The sequence below is a fragment of the Hippocampus guttulatus genome, chromosome 9 (genome assembly GCF_054856545.1).
Source record: "Hippocampus guttulatus isolate MCC_2025c chromosome 9, RoL_Hgut_1.0, whole genome shotgun sequence".
Classification (NCBI taxonomy): domain Eukaryota; kingdom Metazoa; phylum Chordata; class Actinopteri; order Syngnathiformes; family Syngnathidae; genus Hippocampus; species Hippocampus guttulatus.
The window spans coordinates 15262881-15276900 of NC_141269.1; the positions used below are offsets into that span (position 1 = coordinate 15262881).

Sequence of the window (14020 nt, forward strand, 5' to 3'; positions counted from 1 at the left end):
AACCGGTAGTCCCGCTGTGGTCCCTCGCCTCAATTTCATCACAAATCGCTGAATTTTTAAGCGATTTTCATGCGTTTTATTTTGTTGAAATCGTCAGACAAGTGGATGCAATACAAAACAAACGGTGTGCTTTGAAAATGTTTCTTCATTCAATAAGGTTTACTTTAATGAAATAGTTAGCAGTCCAACAGACACTAGTTAGATGCGAGACCCGCATGTACCCACTCTTATAAAATATGCATTAATATATATACATATATTAATGTGTTTGATTGTAGATGTATAGTATTATCTAGATTATTTATATACTATTCAATACTGTGCAAATACATTGGGAATTTCTCCACTGTGAGACGAATAAAGGTTTTCTTATTCTTATTATCTTTTGCTTCCCGACAGAAACACATGGACAATGCGCCAAAACAAGCGAGACATTTAAGCCGTACAACTGTCAGCAACGCAATACTACGGCGTCTTTCAACCTCAGAAGTCCTTCACGAAAAATTTAAGTACAGTGACGTTATGAGAGCCCGGTTCAAGATGGCGGCAAGGTCTGCATGTCCTCAACCAGCCAAAGGGTCTCTACTTATGTCTTTGGAAGCCCCCCCCCCCCCCCCCATTGGAGCCGTTACGTCAGAACGACTCCTCCACTACAGCTATAAAAATGATTGGGTAGTCGCTTGTTGTCGCTCTTCGCCTCGACCAATCGCGTCTCCGATTTCAAGCTTAGTTTGTAATTTATTGGTCGCTGAATGAAACGGCAGTGTAGTTTTGAGCTGGCGGGGAGCGAGCTAAAGTAAGTTTGTTCGAGCTACACACATTACAAGAAAAAGTGCATGAGAACTCCTAACCAGGACTATAAATATAAATTTTAATACCTTTTAACATTTCCCTTGCATGCAGGTAACTCTATTTAAAACATCAATTTTCCTTATCTTGGGATAGCCTGATAGTTTAGCTTGATTAATGTACTGGCTAAGCATGTTTACTTGTAATTTGAACAATCATCATCTCTTCCAAACACTTGTCAACATTTCCCTATGTTTTACATTTACTTTATGTGTTAAACGTGAACCATTGTGGCAAATGTTATGTGGATATCTCTACTTCTATTAGCTTGTTAGCATCAGCAAACAGCAGTGACGGTGTTGTGAGATAAAAACATTGGTAAGCGTGTTGTGGGATGCAGGTTTTAGCACGGACCCATACACCCGAGCACCCTGAGGCATGGGCGATCCAGCAACACGCAACTTTGCCACCCAGCAAGAGGAGTTGCGCTTCTGGAAGGAGCAAGCGAATGGACACCAACAGAGGTAATATAGTTCATCGCTAATCCCGTACAAACACCGCCTTTCATAGATTATTATGATATGGTTTTCTGATACTCATTCACTCAAACGCTCTTGTCTTCATCTTGAATGTAACAGTCATAAGTGATGCTTGGAGGTTGATCTTGTTTTGGAAACGCGATGTCTTTAGGGCAGATGAAGTTCAGGAAGAGCTGCAGGAGTTTCAGCAGATGAGTCGAGACTATGAAGCAGAGCTGGAAACTGAGCTAAAGCACTGTGAAGCTCGGAACAAGGAGCTGCTACAAGACAACAGCAGACTCCGCCTGGAACTGGAAAACATTAAGGTTTGATTGATACGTGAAACTGGATTGGATGATAACAGTTGTCGAAATGCTGCATTGATGATCAAACTGATAGCAGACCGTATCTGAATGCAGTCAGTTGTGACCTGAGAGTGACCCAACTTACAATTATTTGTACTAACAAGCTGTCATATGGTGATGTGAATTTTTTTACATGCATTTGTTAGTTTTTTGTTTTGTTTTGGCCAGGATTCTCTCCATAGTCTTTATCTTCTACGCAAAAGCCGTGCTGATTTCAAATCCAAAGCGATGCAACACGATGCATCAGCAGGGATATGTTCATCATCATAGTTTTTTATGAACTTGAATTTTACTGACAAGTTAGGAAAGATAAAACACCTTTCAGATCTGCATTTCCTTGCATTTGTTCATTTCAGCGCACTGTGACTTCACAAGCCCACAGATGACAAATCTTAGCATCGTCCCTGATTTAAAGACTGACTAATTTGCTCAATTAATTCACAAATCAGATTTTCCATCCCTTTATTGGAGAACAGGATATATTTCAAATTGAAAGTGCAGCAAATGGATAAACATTGATTATGATTCAATTACTGTTCAATTACTGTTTTGGTCCATAAAATCCGTCAGAAAATTGGCAAAAATGTTGCTCATTGTACTCGAAAGTAGAAGCAGATGCTGAAGACTGTGGTTACACTTGTATAGTAGTTTGATAGGCATTTTTTTTCCTTATCATTGCAACAGAGATGTTGAGTGTAAAAAAAAACAACAACTAATAAAATCACAACCTATTTTTGCCAGATGATAGATCACAGAACATCTCAAAAATATTTTTTGCAGGAGAAATTTGAGAGTCAGTACACTGAAAATTTTAAGCATATCTCCAACCTGGAGGAAACTCTGGCAGAGACAACAGCAGTTAAAGATCACCTGCAGAAATATATCAGAGAACTAGAACAGTCCAATGATGACCTTGAGCGAACCAAAAGGTCAGTACTTAAAACTCAATGCTATAGGTTTACATACATACACAGGGCCACAGTGATCATCTCAGTTGCTCTACAGGGCTACCATCATGTCTCTGGAGGACTTTGAGCAGAAGATGAACCATGTCATCGAGAGGAATGCTTTTCTCGAGAGCGAGCTGGATGAGAAGGAGAACCTGCTCGAGTCTGTTCAGAGGCTCAAAGATGAAGCCAGAGGTAAACACATGAGCTGTCTCAGTGGGCTTCAATTTCAGCCTTATTAGACAAGATCCGTTGTCGTGTCCTGGCTGATGAAGTAGTCGCAATGAATGTTGAGTATACAGTGTGCTACATTTCAACAGATTTGTTGGAAAAGCTTGCTTTTTTTTATTTCAGAGGAGGCTGGAACAGATGAATGGTATTTCACTGACTGATATTAATTGCATAAATTTGAATATTCATCAATTGAGTTTTGAGCTTAGTCACAAAATTAATTAAACTTGTACAAGGTACCACAGAAAGGCAACCAAATTCCTTAAAGGTCACTGAGAAGTGGATAAAAAGCTTACTTCTCAAAGTGGATGGTCTCATTTGTTGCACTTCTGCAATGCAAACGGGTTCTTTGGTCACATTCACACTCGCTCACACACTTTGCCGTCGGTGTTGGCATGACAAAGAAAACGCAAAACAAGTATTTATTCTTTCAGATGCTCACTGAGCTGAAGTCTCCTTATACGAGATCTCCAAAGTTGTCTTGGACTCCAGGAAGGTTTTGACAAATTCCGGATTGTACCAATGTCAAAGGCATTTGACTTGACACTCTCGAGTTTGCACATTTAAGGCTGTCCAACTTTCCTTTTGGTTGTCCTGTTTGACGCAGATCTTCGGCAGGAACTGGCTGTGCGTCAGAAGGAAAGGCGGCCATCCAGCAGCATGTGCAAAGACCCCGATCGACCAGACCTTCCGTGCCCCTCAGCTAGCAACCCCACCACCCCAGTTACTCCGTCTAAGCCATCCAGCTCGTTTGCCACACCCCCTGCATCCAGCATCTGGCGAGGTGAATAGGGATACTTATGTTTTACGAAAGAATTAATGATATGCTCCGTATTTTTTTTTTTTTTCCACCGATTGTTTTTCATGTGTCAGGTGATGGTTTAACAGGTACTCCTCTCACAACATCTGCAAGAATATCTGCACTGAACATTGTTGGGGAGCTGCTGAGAAAAGTTGGGGTAGGAGATGCATTTGTCTCATTACTGCTGTACTGCGCCATGTTCGTATCATTCTGAAGTTTGTGATTCATGCATTTGTGGTGTGTCAGAATCTGGAGTCCAAGCTGGCCTCATGTCGAGACTTTGCGTACGACACATCGAGCACCCGAGTGGTGCTGCCACCCGCACATGCTAGTCCATGTGGTCTAGATGGGGGGGCTGACATCCAAGCCAGCAGCATGAGCCCTCCGCCACAGTATGACAGGTGAGAGGGATTCAGAACCATTTAACCTTGCTTTTATGCAGTTTAAACTAGGGCTGAACGACTTTAAAAACAAATCCAGATGCGATTTTTTTTTCTCTTCAATGTTGCAATTGTCATTTAACGATGAGGAAATGAATGATGCAATGACATCGACGAATCGAAGATGAGGATGTCTTACAAGTATTTGTGCTTGTCTTGTACGTAGTTTAGTGAAGCGGTTAGAGTTTGGACCAGCGCCTCCGCGGGGTGTCTCTCAAGGTGCGCAGTCTCCACAAGGTGGAGTCAAGATGCTGCTGTGAGGAAACCGCACCTCCTTCCTTCACCTCGCACCAACTCCCTCCCCGTCACAACTGAACTATGAACATTGAGCTCGTTGAACCTGAAGCCCGGTTTCTTTGCTCCTCGCTCCAGATGATATGTGGAATTCTGCTGCCTAAGACACATTCGTATTATATCACACCACATCATGGGACGCAAAGCACCGTTTCATAAGCGTTAACATCCATGCTCACTCATGTCCATGTGACGAGGAGCTTCAAAACAACGCTGTATTGACTTGCGGCCTGAATGTGAGGGATCACTACCATTTAACAAACGTCACAAACACGTGAGGGACCCGAATATCAGGACCATTAAATGACCTAACAACAATACCAAGTTGCTGTTTAAGTACAAACCAAAGCTGTGATAAGGGAAATATATATTTTTCACAATATTTTAGTTTTGCTTTTAATCTTTGAAACATAAACATTAGGACTAATCAACAGTGGCATCATTTAATTTGCATCTGTGTGATGCCGCGGAGCTTGATTTTGGAGATAATTTAGAAAAATGATGCTGCCGGGGTTCGGTTTTAAGCCAATGCTGCCTTCCTCCACATTTTCTTGATTGGACGTGACTGTTTAATTTTGATTAGCACACTCACTCTACTGAATGTAATATAATAGCTCTCCTAATAACTCTGGACTCATCCTGTGGGGAGGGGGAAGAAAAAGCAATAATAAATCAGGTTATTGAGATGCACTGTTTGTAGTCTAAGTTGTGTATATTGGAAAACACTTTACCTACTTTTTGGGGAGAGATTGTGAAACGGAATTAGAATGAATAAAGCTTTAATGTAGCTGTTTCCCCCCCTTTTAAGCAGTTTCTGGTTATACTGGAGTCTTCGGTATGACCGCTTAGTAATGATCTGTGCTGTGACCACTGAAAGTACTCTATGTACTGTTGCGTTCGGTTCCCTGGTGCCTTGTATTCATCTGATGCACTGCACCAAACCATGAACACTTTTGTTTTGGATTGTTTATCCTGTGAAACTGCTTCAATTTGACTTGTGAAGTTACTGACCTCCACTTAAACATTAAAAGAACAAAATGGTTGGTTTTTTTTTTGGGGGTATAGAGTTTTATTTTTTGTGTGCAGGTGGTTCAACAATTAGTAGGAAGAAATTGTGCAATGTAAACACAGTCGGTTACATAACTGTATGGGACAGGCGCAGGCATGTCCAACTCCGGTCTTTGAGGGCCGCTTTGCTGCATGTTTTATATGTCTGCCTACGCCAAAAACCCTGATTCAAACAATCACCTCATCAGCAGGCTCCGAAAAACCCTGATCCTGATCATTTGAATCAAATGTTTTGTCATACGGAGACCTAACGCAGGACAGCAGCCATGGTCTAGGGTGATTAGCAGGGAAAAAACTTTCGAAAGCAGATTGAGTTGCTGACAATGGTTCAAAAATGCAGCAAATTTGACAAGGATATGACCCTAAACCATTCATAACCTTTTACATGTTAAAGAATGAAGTAATTATCGTACAGAAATGTGATAGGCTAGTTTGGGTACAAAAAGCAAACTGGGTGTAGACCCCCCATCTACATTTTCAATCTAATAGGTCAACAGCAGTCACAGGCAAGAAGACAAACGTAGCTGTAATAGTTCTACATTTCCACAAGGTGACAGACTATCCAAAGAGGTGATCAACAGTGTTGGCTCTGCTGGCAGGTTAGCACAGTAATTAGCGGCACCTTTTGCGTACAGAATGTTGCATTATTAGTCATTCAGTGCAACACAAAATGGTGTAAATAAAACCAGTAAATCACACAGCCGTGATGCCACCAAATAACCCCCTTGGTTGATATTTTGTTAAATCTATGCGATTTGTGTCAAGAAAAAGTGCTCTGAAACGAGAGGACAGATGAGTTTACTACTGAAAATGGCAGAAAAATATACGCTACCTGGCCCCTTGAAAAGAAACACATTGGGTTGCACTGAGCATCGAGATTAAAGCAGTGCATCAGATAATTACAGGAGAAATATTTGATGTTTAACCCTAACTGATGCAATTAACAGCTTCTCGATTCTAGATACAAGAGATTGCGGATAAGATATTCAGATTTCGTGTCCAAATATGAGATCAGCTGACTACATGAATTTGCTGAATGGACATGTTTTAATATTGATGGATTGTTTTTTTCTTTTCTTCCATGGGCACATTCCAAAATGACGGGTACCATTTGGCACAAATACTAAAACCTTTTCACACATGATTGATACCTTCACCCAATGAGGACCTTTGACAGCTCTCCCATAGTCAATACAAGAGCTTGTCTGAAAATACATTTCTGCGTGGCAGAAAATGTTGTGAAATTGCATGAACTTACTTAAATGCGAACAAGTGAATGTGAATTCAAGGCTAATGGCAGCCAAACAAAACAATGTGTAACTTTTCTTTGGCCAGGTACAGTGTATTTTGAAGTCAGGGTGAACTAGGGTGATTGGGGGGAGGGTGTAAAAAGTTAACCTCCATTTTCAAGAGGCAGTATTGTCGGGAGATTCTAAAATCCGCTTCGTTGACGTCTCATCTCTCAGTCTGCTGACTTTCCGTTGAAGTCACTTTGGGAGTCCGCCTCCTCCTCAGACGCATCCTCAACTGCCCTCCGGCCTCCACCTAAACGCCGAGGTGTGCTGCCAAAGGAGGGCTCGTTCCCACGCCTGAAAAGTCACCGGCACAAGAAGAAACAGCGGGGACATGAAAGAAGTTTGCTGAGCTGTTTTCCTTCGGGTGTGTCACATGGTGAAGGAAAAAAAAGGCGGTACGCAGGTAACGTGCATGGAACATACTGTACATATTTGACTGTTTATGGCATTTCAGAAAAGCTGAAGAAGGGATGTTTTCAATTTGAAAGCTGTTGACAAATTCTCTCGGGCTCAATAAGCTGGAAGGAAAAGTGTGCATTGGAAATGAATAGAAGTTGGGGATTTCTTTGAGATAATGAGGAGAGAGTAACTTTTAGATGTATCGGTACCTGCTGTGTTACTTCTTCAATTAGAGGTAGCCTCTGGAATACAAAAATAAACACGTTTGTATTGCCTGGAGAGGTGACTTGAGGTACTACTGTGTACGTTACCAGAAAATGTTTTCATCCACTCAAGGAGCTGTATGAAAAACAATTGTAAAACTTCTTTGCAGGAGGCAAAATAAGGTAACCGCGTTCGAAACAGTTCTCGGCAGGATGCAGTGCAGTTCTATAATTTCACCACTGCAAACTACAAACAAAAGAAATACATCGCTGTCTATCGACCTTGAACAATATTACCGCTACACTTGTGTCTTCGCAGATTGTGCAGTTGCATCTAATGAAGAAATCAGTAAGCGTATAGCAGGCAGGATGATGGAATTGAATTTTTTCTAGTGTTGTCCGAGATGTGCTGTCAGCTCAGCGGTGTATTTCAAAGGCGTACATTTGACTCTCCTCATGACATCGATTACGACGCAACCTTGACCCACTGCTCCGGCAGTGCAAAGAGCAGCAACTAGGAATCATTTGTTCATGACACAAAACTATTCGCACCTGAGTTTACTCTTGAGAGAGTTGACCTCGCGACTCATGGCATCGTTGGCCTCGGTGGCTTCATCCAGCTCCCGCTGCAGTTTCCTGCGGGCGGCTGTGGCTCGCTGAGACTCCTCCTCCGACTCCTCCAGCTGCCGCTTCAGCTGCTTCATGCGTGTGTTGGCCTTCTCGGCCTGGTGGGGGAATTGATTGAGGAAGCATTCATGTCAAGGGTGCGTCACATCCGCTGCCGCAAGGAGTCTCGAAATTCTTGGAAAACTAGTGATCCTACCTGGTCTTTGTACTGTTCTGCCTGTTTCCTTTCATCCTCCACCTGCATCATCACATCCTTGAGCTTCTTGTCCTTCTGGCGCACACTCTTGGCAGTAGCCTGCTTTTCCCTGGAAAGAAAGACAAAATGTTTTTTGATGTGATTCACGTCAAACTGGACAGCGGGTCTTGCAAGGAATTGACATTGGACTGCGGGAGTTGCAGGTTAAAGACCAGCTGCTGATCAAAATACGGACTTAACATGCTTACGTGAGAAAATTAGCTTTCTGCTGCTACGATATTACAAAAGCAGGACAAAAAAAAAGTCGTACAGTATGTTGTGTCACGTTGTCATATTTTTAAAAATCATTCAAAATCAATAAAATAATAGTAACATGTCCTTGGTTTTCCTTTCTGATTGCTTTCTTTCTGGCAGAAATAAATCACAGAGTACTTTTTAAAGTTTATAGTTTGATGTGCAGTGTCCATTTTGACTAAAGTTGAAGTTATAAAATGTTATGCTATGAATCATCACCGTGCTTCTGGGAACAGTAAGTGCAGCATATTCTTTTGGAGCCTTGCCCAGATCTGCAAGGATACCACAATATTGTCTCGGAGCTCTGGTAGTTGTTTGGTCATCATGGCTTTGTTTTTGCTCTGACATTGTAGTTCAGCAAAGGTTTAAGCAAAAGACTTGTGTCCAAATGAAGTTTAATTTTAAAAAATGGAATACATTTAGAAGTGGGACAGGAGAAGTGAACTAATCTCTTTTCGTCAATGGACGCTACAGCTTCATGTTTGCTTTCAAAACTTAGCTTGTAGCAGACGTGTGCACATTTTCAGCATGGCATCTCTGATCCACTGGTGAAAGGACACTTTGATCCTCTCCTCTTTCATCTATAACTGCTTCAGACAAGAAAGTGTATGCAGAAAAGTGGTGAAGATTGCACGACTGTCTGTGTCCTATGTGTTGTGTTGTGTTATTTTGACTTCAAAATGGCGCCGCGAGAGTGGCTGCCTTTCCAGCAGCTCCTATATTTTGTTGTTCTACTTCTTCCTTTCATAACTTTGCTGCTGTGAATTGGGAATTTCTCCATTGCGAGACTAATAAAGGCTTTCTTATCTTAGCATCCCAAAATTACAATTTTGCTTGGCCATTTTTTCAAAAGGCTGTATAATGTCAACAAGTAATTGCGGCAACAATACTTTCTGGATGCCGTATGATGATGGACGGATAATTAATCTCTCTCTCTCTCTCTTTCTGTCTCTCTCTCTCTCTCTCTATATATATATGTATATGTATATATATATATTTTTTACTTATTTAGGAGCTTCCCCGTCTCTGACCTGCTCTCCTGCTCCAGCTGCTCCTCCAGTTGGGCCACCTTCGCCTCCAAAGCGGCGATGGAGGATTTGAACTTGGACTTGACCTGGTTCTCCATCTCGCTGAGCTTGGCCTTCATCTCCTTGTTCTGGCGCTCCATCTGTTGCCGGGCGCTCTCGTTCTTCTGGGAGGCCGAGCGCTCTGTTTGCAGCTCGTTGTTTATCTGATCCACCTGTCGGGAAAATGCAAGCTTGTACCAGGTGCGCAGGCCGTTTGGTGTGGCTGCTGTTGATGTGATCTTGCTTCTGCGGCAACCTGTTGCGTGTTCTTCCTCAGCCTGTCGTTGAGGATCTCCATGTTGCTCTGCTCCTCCTCGAGTTCCTCTTCCAGCTGGGAGATCTTAGCTTCCAGGCGGCGCTTCTCGTCGGACAAGGCTGACCTACACACGAGAAGCGCAAGTGTGGTCAGATCGGATCATGTGATTCTGACTCAGGGCAAAACATGACTGACTTTCCGGAGGAGTTGCTCGCCAGCTCATCTGCCATCTCGTCCCTTTCAGCCTCTGCTTGCTTCCGCGCCCTCTCAGCAGAGGCCAGTTCCTAAAGAAGCATGACATGAAACATGGGTTCGAGCCATTATTTTGCACCCCCCCTTACAAACAGGATGATGTCTTATTACGGGAAGGGCTTTCGGAAATTATTTGCTATCCTGGCGGTCCACTGAGTTGTCCATGTACTAGTATGCTCTTTGTCCTCACTTGTATGACATTTCTGCAGACATCATGTCGTAGAGGAAGCCGGCAATGGAAAAAATGTCTCTTGGAAGACAGTTGCTGTACGAGTGTGCCCTCGCTGTTCTATTTGTGGACTGTAGTTTTTCTACTACAGTGTCCACGAGTGTGAAAAAATGTCATACAGTCGTAGAAGGCAGTAATGGAAAATAACATCACAAGACAGTTGCTCAACTAGTGTGCCGAAATGTATTAGTAGTGCGGATAAAGATAATTGAGAGCACCGGTAGGACACTGAATAAGTGCTCAAAAGCATTCCATAGTCTTGTTGCCTGCCACCGGTATTACCTCTTGCAGCTGCATCAACTCGGCCTCCAGGCTCTTGGCTTTCCTCTCACTCTCCTTCGCCGTCGTCAGCACTTCCTCACGGGCAGCACGGGCATCCTCCAGCTCCCTCTGGAAATCTTTCATTTGGGCCTGGCGAAAAAGGAGAATCGCACACATCAGCATCAGTACAGCATGTTTTATTTACACACATGTACCCATGACGGCCTTAAATCCTTCGACTGGAAAATTTAGACAACTTTCAAAATCGATTTGGGGAAGGCCCTTGCTTTTTGAACACATTAAATGTTCGGTAAATAAGTCTTCTACTTCTGTTGGGCAAAGAAAACAGGAGCCCGAGTGCAAAGAGGTAAAACCATGAGCGGGGAGATAGGGGAGAGGATGTCAATTTTCACACAGCAAAGGCCAACACCTGTTTGTACCCAGAAGCTTCACCAAATTGAGTTCAAATATTCCGGCCATTATTTAGCTCTCACCTGAATCTTTCGGAGCTGCTTTATGGCTTCATCTCGTCCCTTATTGGCTGTATCGATCTGGCCCTCCAGATCTTTCATGTCCGTCTCCAACTTCTTCTTGGCTGCTGCTGCTGAGGCCCTCTGCTTACGTTCATCCTCCAGCTCGGTCTCTAACTCACGGACCTGCAAGGTGCGCAAAGTATCTCCATTTCTGATGTCACCGGAGTAACTTTCGGGGATAGACGCTGCAAGGGAGACAAATGTGTTTGTTCACCTGCTTGACCAGCTGTCTCTTCTTTTCCTCTCCCATCTCATCACGCCCTTGCAGATCCCTCTCAAATTGGGCCTTCAGGGCCTGCATGTTGACCTCGAGACGCAGTTTGGCATCCTCGGCCGCCTGGAGCTCATCCTCCAGCTCCTCCAGCTGAGTTTTCATCTCCTCCACCTGGGCCTCCAAGCCTCGCTTGGACTTCTCCAGCTCATGGACCTGACAACAACGTAGCATCAAATTCACAACCATTGATTCTATTTAGGCTCGAGGGTAAGCCGGAGCTCATCCTAGCTGAGCGTGGGCGAGAGAAGCACTGTCGACAGCAAGGCGGTGATGATGCATTCAACGACATTCTGAATCCTAGCCCGTACATTTTTCCCAACATCATCCTTTGAGCTGATCAGATCCTCCATTTCCACCCTGAGGGCTTTGTTGGCTCTCTCCAGCTCCTCTCTGGCATCCTGGGCCTCATCCAGAGCCCTGGTCAGGGACAGAGCCTTTGTCTCCTTCTCTCTGGCCTCAGCCTCGGCTCGGTCTCTCTCATCTGCGTATTTACTCGAGATAGATTTCTCCTCTGCCAGCATCTGGAGGCCAAATAACCACAAGTAAATGACACAATATGTCAAAGCTTTAACAAAGCTCGTCAGGTACGATATAGCGGTACAATGGCAACAATAACAACGTGGACAAACCTGGTCAAACTTCTTTTGTTTCTTCTCGAGGTTTGAAACATTCTGCCTCTGGTTGTCGAGATCCATCAGTGTGTCCTCCAGCTCCTGTTGCAGGCGGTTTTTAGTCTTCTCCAATTTGTCATAGGCAGAAGCTTTCTCCTCAAACTGGGTGTTGGCTGCCTCCAAATCTCTCTGCAGGCGTTTCTTGCCTTCTTCCAGTAGCTCAGCGTTTCCGCACATTTCCTCCAGCTTTTTCTTTGCATCTGACAGCTGTCAAAGAAGAAGAAGGAAATGCACTGTTTGGATTGCTTGACAACATTTTGATACCATCTCAAACATCAGTCTAGGTGTAAACTCATCTCCGACCTGGATGTTGAGGGTGGAAACGTGTCTCTCAACATTCCTTTTGGCCTCCATCTCCTCTTCGAGCTGCTCCTGTAAACTGTTCTTGTCGTCCTCTGCCTGTCGAAGCTTCGTAGAGAACTGCAGCTTCTGTCGCGTCTCCTCAGCTAGCAACTCCTGTGGGTGCCAAGCAGGTCAAAGGTCAGAACGAAACCCTGCTGCTTACTATCTGAATCCTGAAGTTCAACTGCAGTGACCTGTGTATCCTGGAGTTGGGAGCTAAAACTGGAAACGTCTTTGTTCAGTTTGATGTTCTTGCCCTCAGCGTCATTCAGTAGATTTGTCACACTCTCCAGTTCAACCTGTTTGGGGGGGGGGGGGGTGAGCATGTGTTTTTATGGATTTCTACAGTTTTACATGATTAGGATAGACTTCGTAAAGCCAATTACAGTGATCTTAGAGCAGCGTTCTCCCAGTTCAGCTTTCTGCTTCTCACTGTCACTGAAGCGGGATTGTAAATCTGTCACTTGACCTTCCAACTTCTTCCTCTTGTGCTCCCCGTCTTGTTTGGCTTGAGTGAGCGAGCGCACCTCCATGGTTAATTCAGATGTCTCCTTCTCCAATGCTTGTTTGGCCTTCTCCAAGTTTGACTTGACCTGGTCGTGGAGGCATGTTTTTGCTTTATTTTAAACAAGGCAGCCGTACATTACGCACATCAAATAAATCGATTACAAATCATTACTCGTTTTGACTGTTCCAGTTGCTCTGTGAGCTCCTCCACAGCCTGGGTGTGTTTCTGTCTCATTTCATGTATTTGGGCTTCATGGGTCCGGTTCTCCTCCTCTATGGCTCTCTTCAGTAAGGTCACCTCCTGCTCACGTTTGGCTCTGCAGAACAGACGACGAGATTATATCGACTCTACTTTGTACTAGGGAGAAGAAAGTGACACTTGGCTTCTCCTCATTTGTGTCTAAACATCGTTTTTTTTTTTTTGCTTTTGCTTTCACTGCATGTAGGTTTTTGTGAAAGTCTGTGTGACCTGAGTTCCTGCTGGGTTGCAGTGCTGTCCAGGGTATCTTCAAGCTCTGATTTCAGAGCCTCCAACTCTTCTCCCAAGTCACGTTTGATCTTTTCTGCTTTGTTCCTGGCTGCTCTCTCAGAGTCGAGGTCTTCCTGCAGGTCAGAGATGTGGCCCTCCAGCTCACGGATTTTCTTTAGAGCGTTGTTCTTTTGAGCTGTCTCATCTTCTAATCTATACAAAGGAGGAACCTTGTTAAACACACTGGTAATTTAATTAGAGTTATTGTCAAGTGTCATGGTTCATAAAAGTGATGCTCATTGGATAACATGCATCATTCTTTGCCCTGTAAATTGTGAGCTGTCCCAGACAATTTCAGAAGACTGTTCATTTCAAAAGGAGATGTTGCTTTGTTTTGATTCTGCCCATGTTAAAATACAGACCATTTGATAAAGAACTCATAATGAGACTTGACCTGGCCAAACAATTCTGTAGCTCCTCCTCTTTTTTTGCCAGCTGGGCTTTGAGGTCAGCAATCTGGGCCTGCAGGTCCGCTACCTGCTCCTGAAGATCATTTGACTCGGCCTCTAATTTACGCTTCACCTTATCCAGTTCCTGCCGAGTCTTTTCTTCCTTCTTCAGTCGGACTGGAAGGAGAGCAAAAGGCAAATTACCCAACAGGCTATCGGTTATAGGATAGGGCTGTAAATTG

At 43.7% G+C, this 14020-nt stretch overlaps 2 protein-coding genes across 5 annotated transcripts in view; one reads left to right on the top strand and one right to left on the bottom strand.

Moving 5' to 3' along the window:
* The first annotated feature begins 726 nt into the window (after nt 1-726).
* On the top strand, nt 727-5076 carry LOC147200531 (nuclear distribution protein nudE homolog 1-like). Of its 2 annotated transcripts, none has more exons than XM_086121072.1 (9): nt 727-796; nt 1190-1313; nt 1480-1633; nt 2453-2601; nt 2678-2814; nt 3458-3634; nt 3724-3809; nt 3899-4053; nt 4259-5076. In XM_086121072.1, the coding sequence occupies exons 2-9, from the start codon at nt 1228-1230 to the stop codon at nt 4350-4352; spliced, it is 1038 nt and encodes a 345-aa protein (XP_085977198.1). In that variant the 5' UTR covers nt 727-796; nt 1190-1227; the 3' UTR covers nt 4353-5076. The 2 variants fall into 2 exon arrangements, with proteins under 2 accessions (XP_085977198.1, XP_085977200.1); XM_086121074.1 differs by having other exon boundaries at nt 728-796; nt 3739-3809.
* Nucleotides 5077-5431: 355 nt separating this feature from the next.
* LOC147200532 (myosin-11-like) overlaps nt 5432-14020 on the bottom strand; it is a 28706-nt gene continuing 20117 nt past the window's right edge. For 2 of the 3 annotated variants that reach the window (XM_086121070.1, XM_086121069.1), the window contains 17 exons: nt 13784-13955; nt 13330-13542; nt 13033-13177; nt 12740-12946; nt 12548-12652; nt 12315-12467; nt 11970-12218; nt 11649-11861; nt 11281-11493; nt 11028-11189; nt 10555-10683; nt 9987-10075; nt 9792-9915; nt 9500-9708; nt 8175-8283; nt 7904-8076; nt 5432-7043 (listed from right to left, as the gene is read on the bottom strand). In XM_086121070.1, coding sequence (XP_085977196.1) covers nt 6917-7043; nt 7904-8076; nt 8175-8283; nt 9500-9708; nt 9792-9915; nt 9987-10075; nt 10555-10683; nt 11028-11189; nt 11281-11493; nt 11649-11861; nt 11970-12218; nt 12315-12467; nt 12548-12652; nt 12740-12946; nt 13033-13177; nt 13330-13542; nt 13784-13955 — 2792 coding nt within the window. In that variant the 3' untranslated portion in view covers nt 5432-6916. The other variant, XM_086121071.1, reaches the window with a different exon arrangement.

What these genes read in the sequence shown, in the direction of transcription:
- LOC147200531 (XM_086121072.1), top strand. Translation starts at nt 1,228, where the DNA reads ATGGGCGATCCAGCAACACGCAACTTTGCCACCCAGCAAGAGGAGTTG. An exon ending in GCGAATGGACACCAACAGAG is followed by an intron (nt 1,314 to 1,479) that starts GTAATATAGTTC and finishes CGATGTCTTTAG; the next exon opens with GGCAGATGAAGTTCAGGAAG. An exon ending in AGCTGCTGAGAAAAGTTGGG is followed by an intron (nt 3,810 to 3,898) that starts GTAGGAGATGCA and finishes GTGGTGTGTCAG; the next exon opens with AATCTGGAGTCCAAGCTGGC.